General features: G+C 41.9%; 1 protein-coding gene across 1 annotated transcript in view; it reads left to right on the top strand.

The window, feature by feature from the left end:
• CNOT1 (CCR4-NOT transcription complex subunit 1) overlaps positions 1-2,038 on the top strand; it is a 92,772-nt gene extending 90,734 nt beyond the window's left edge. Inside the window, exons 45-47 of the mRNA XM_042781763.1 lie at positions 266-398; positions 1,659-1,793; positions 1,960-2,038. Of these exons, the coding sequence (XP_042637697.1) occupies positions 266-398; positions 1,659-1,793; positions 1,960-2,038 (347 nt within the window). The remainder of the gene's footprint in view (positions 1-265; positions 399-1,658; positions 1,794-1,959) is intronic.
• The last annotated feature ends 1,776 nt before the right edge of the window (positions 2,039-3,814 follow it).

The raw sequence follows: 3,814 nt of genomic DNA, 5'->3' as shown, positions 1-3,814 counted from the left end.
TAGTGGGTTTATTATATTTTTTTAAATGAACTTTTTAATACCTTATTTTTAATTTCTGATGTGGAAAATAATGAAATATATAATGTACAGAAATTAAAGCTCTTTGGGTCTTGCGATCAAAAATTTGAGAACTACTGATTTAGCCCGAATAATTCCTTTGAAACCTTGTGTCAGTAATCCAAACCCTAGCCAGTTAGAACTGTTTGTGTTTCTATGTTGGCCTTCAGACCAAGGCCTCAGTCAGCTGCATTTTCTTCACTTCTAGGTCGGTATCTCTTTTTGAATGCAATTGCAAATCAGCTGCGGTACCCAAATAGCCACACTCATTACTTCAGCTGCACCATGCTGTACCTTTTCGCAGAGGCCAACACTGAAGCTATCCAGGAACAGATCACGAGGTGAGACAGCAGCCTATGTTTCAAGTGCTTCTTAAACAGTGCTCCTGCCTCCATTATAAATGACCTGTGTTTTCTTCCCATGCGTTCAGTATTCACTTAGCATCTTTTTATGTTCAGTAATGTGTTAGACGTGAAATATAGTTGTGAACAAAATATACATGGCATTTACCCTGCTGATGCTTAGTCTGACACGAAAATCATTGCTGGAATCAAAGGTGTGTACAGTAAAAGGCTGCATATTTTGATTGCAGGCATCGCTGAGAAATGGCATTTAACCAGGGTGTTGTATCATGTGGGCTTTGTAAAAGACTGTGTTAAGTTTAAGGATCTTGGACTGTTTCTCATTGCCAGTGGGTTAACGATTTTAAGCAGGAGAAGTAAGAGGATCATACTTCTGTTTTCCTAACGATAATTAGGAATCTGAAGTACAGTTGGTAGGTCCAACAGTAGAAATACTGTCCTGGAGAATTACACCAATTTACATAGGCACTGGCAGTGTTAGAATTCTTGTTTGCTCTTTGCTCACTTTTGCAGGGCATTTATTCAAGTGATTACTCTCTGTGTGCCATAGTAAAAAAAAGAAAAAAATACTATTCAACGTTTTGTAGATTAATGACGTACATCTCATAATAACAGATGGCAAGTTGTGAAGTGAGAGTATTGCTGGCTGTGATGGTTATGTGTCAGCTTCTCTAGGCCATGTTGTTGTTGTTTGCCGTCGAGTCAGACCCGACTCATAGCGACCCCTCCTTTGAGTTTCTGAGGCAGTATCACTACAGAAGTAGATTGCCCCATCTTCCTTCCGAGGAGTGGCTGGTGGGTTTGAACCGCCAGCCTTCTGGTTAGCAGTCAAGTGCCTTAGGCACTATGCTATCAGAGCTCCCTCTCTAGGCCATGGTCTGGTAATTATATAATGATGTAATCATCCTCCATTTTTCCTTATCACTGATTTTTTGCATACTGACCTGGTCTTTGGAATCTAACCATGCTGGTGAGTGAGGAGTGGGTGTACTATTTTCACCTTACGTTAATAGTCTTCCACTGTTCAGTAAGTGAAAAGCCAGGATTCACACACAGGTGTTCTCATTCCAGAATTCCCCTGCGTTAACCATGCTATACAGAACATAGATAATCCATCATCTTTAGAGCCAACAGCTTTTGCATGTTTTAATAATAAGGGATGAGAGTTGGAAGAAAGACAATAGAGGAATAGTCATATATGTATGTTTCTCCGTGTATTAACTTTCTCTCCTTCTCCAGGGTTCTCTTGGAACGGTTGATTGTAAATAGGCCACATCCTTGGGGGCTTCTCATAACCTTCATTGAGCTGATTAAAAATCCAGCATTTAAGTTTTGGAACCACGAGTTTGTACACTGTGCCCCAGAAATTGAAAAGTGAGTTAAAAGTGACTGTCTAGAGACTCATGTCACATCTCCAGCTGGGGAAGGGGGGCGGTTAAGGCAGTAGTGGCTCAATCAAGGGCGAAGCCAGACATGTAGTAGGTATTGTTGGGTCTGAACTTTTCCCACAAATAAAATGGTAACTGTCTCCATTCTTCAGGTTATTCCAGTCGGTCGCACAGTGCTGTATGGGACAGAAGCAAGCTCAACAAGTAATGGAAGGGACAGGGGCCAGTTAGAGGAACCGTATCTCTGTTTTAAGCTTGTCAGCCTGGAGGGCCCATTGCACCAAGTTCATGAACTGACTGAAGAATCCTTTTGGCTCCTCCTGACTTTCCCAGCCCTGTGGTTCTCGGGTATCTGCCCCCTCTGCTGTTGGGGTCAGCCTCCTGTCTATGTGGGCACGTTCCAAAGTTTAAATGCATTTTTTGACTCTTGGCCAAAATTTAGAAGATGCTGTGAATATCATTTTGAACTTCTGTAAATATATGAAAGAAAAAACCTTTGTCTGGAACTTCTTGTGTTTGTGTAAAATGTGTCCAAGGCAAATGGATAAACTGGTACCTACACAGCTTATGATAGGGAGGCAGCTACAAATGCCATGTGCTAGTCTGGGGACATAGCTCCATGTCATCTAACATTCCTTATGTCCCAAAGAATAGCAAAAAGCTAGTTTTAATATCATGTAACTATGTTTCAAATGTGGACAGGGGACCTTGGAGAAAAGTAAGCTGTTAAAAATGTGGCTATGTGGGAATCTGGCATGCCAGGGAATGTGGTGGGGGGTTCAAGATTGAGGTCCCGGTGTTTTGTCTGCTTCAGCCTTAATCCAAAGCTGACTGTGCAGGGAGAACCACAGTTGTCCCAGCTTCTTTTTGCTGAAGAGGATGCCCTCTGGGCCCTGTGAGAAGTTCTTTTTATAAAGGGAAACCAGATAAGGCCTAAAAGTTCCCCTTTTCTTTTTCCTGATACTTCTAAATTATGGAGAAAAGAAACCAAATCTTATGAACTGCCTTCCCCCATTACCATTACTTTGTTTAACAACAAAGTGAAAAGGATTAATAGCCCCTTTTGTAAGGATTTTGAATGTTTTATAGACATACTGGCCCATGTGTTGTATTTTATAGCCTTTTTAGTTCCTGGGCTTCATCTCCCCACTTCTGTCTGTGTGTGCACCCTGTGAACACTCAAGTCAGGACACGCACTTAGGGCCCCATGCATCCTCCGTGGTGCAGGTGGGGAAGAAGACAGTGGCTAGCACTCAGCTGGGCACATAAACAAGCAAGGGCAATGTTTTGTGTAGAGCATTTTTCTTCCTATTTCCTTTTCAACCGTGAAGTAGCTGGAATACGTATCTGTGGTTAAACTGGATTACAAAAAAGTCCATTTTTTCAGCATCCTCTACTGTATGTATTTAATGAGTAGGTATGTATATATTCGGAACTTTTCTCAATTACAATTTACCTTACCTTTAGGGATGAGTGTCAGGTTTTAAGAAAGGACAGTGCTCAAAATTATCTTACACGACTGGGGCTTAAATGGCCTTAGGGTCCATTTCCTGAAGGGTGGTTTGTAGCACTGGGAGCAAACTTGAGACTGCTGATCGCAAAACTGAGTGTGGGTGTAAAGCAGCCGCCTTCTCACAAAATACTGTCTTTCAAGAAGGTGAAGTAAGTCAAAGTAGACCCAGATTGAAACCAGCTCTACCTTCCATGTTATTAAACACTAGAATATAAATGACAAGGCCTGTTAACTACCACATTCTGCTGGCTTTGGCTGAAACAGAACAGCCAAAAAATTTTGTTCTCAGTGACAGCAGTGACTCCCAAGTCTGTCTCCAGTTCTTAAACATGTCACCCTCACCTCAAAATTCATCCCAGTGTAACCCCTTTGCTACTCTTTCCTTTGGTGTTTAACACCAATATCAAGGTCCAGATTGCGCTCTTTAAGCACCACTGACTATCCACTTACAACAAAGCTGTTCTCATCTCTGCTCCTTCAGGCAACAGGGCAGC

The sequence above is a fragment of the Orycteropus afer genome, unplaced genomic scaffold (assembly GCF_000298275.1).
Source record: "Orycteropus afer afer isolate SDZICR_OR568_19922 unplaced genomic scaffold, OryAfe1.0 scaffold00009, whole genome shotgun sequence".
Lineage (NCBI taxonomy): Eukaryota > Metazoa > Chordata > Mammalia > Tubulidentata > Orycteropodidae > Orycteropus > Orycteropus afer.
This window is presented reverse-complemented; position numbering and strand designations above follow the sequence as displayed.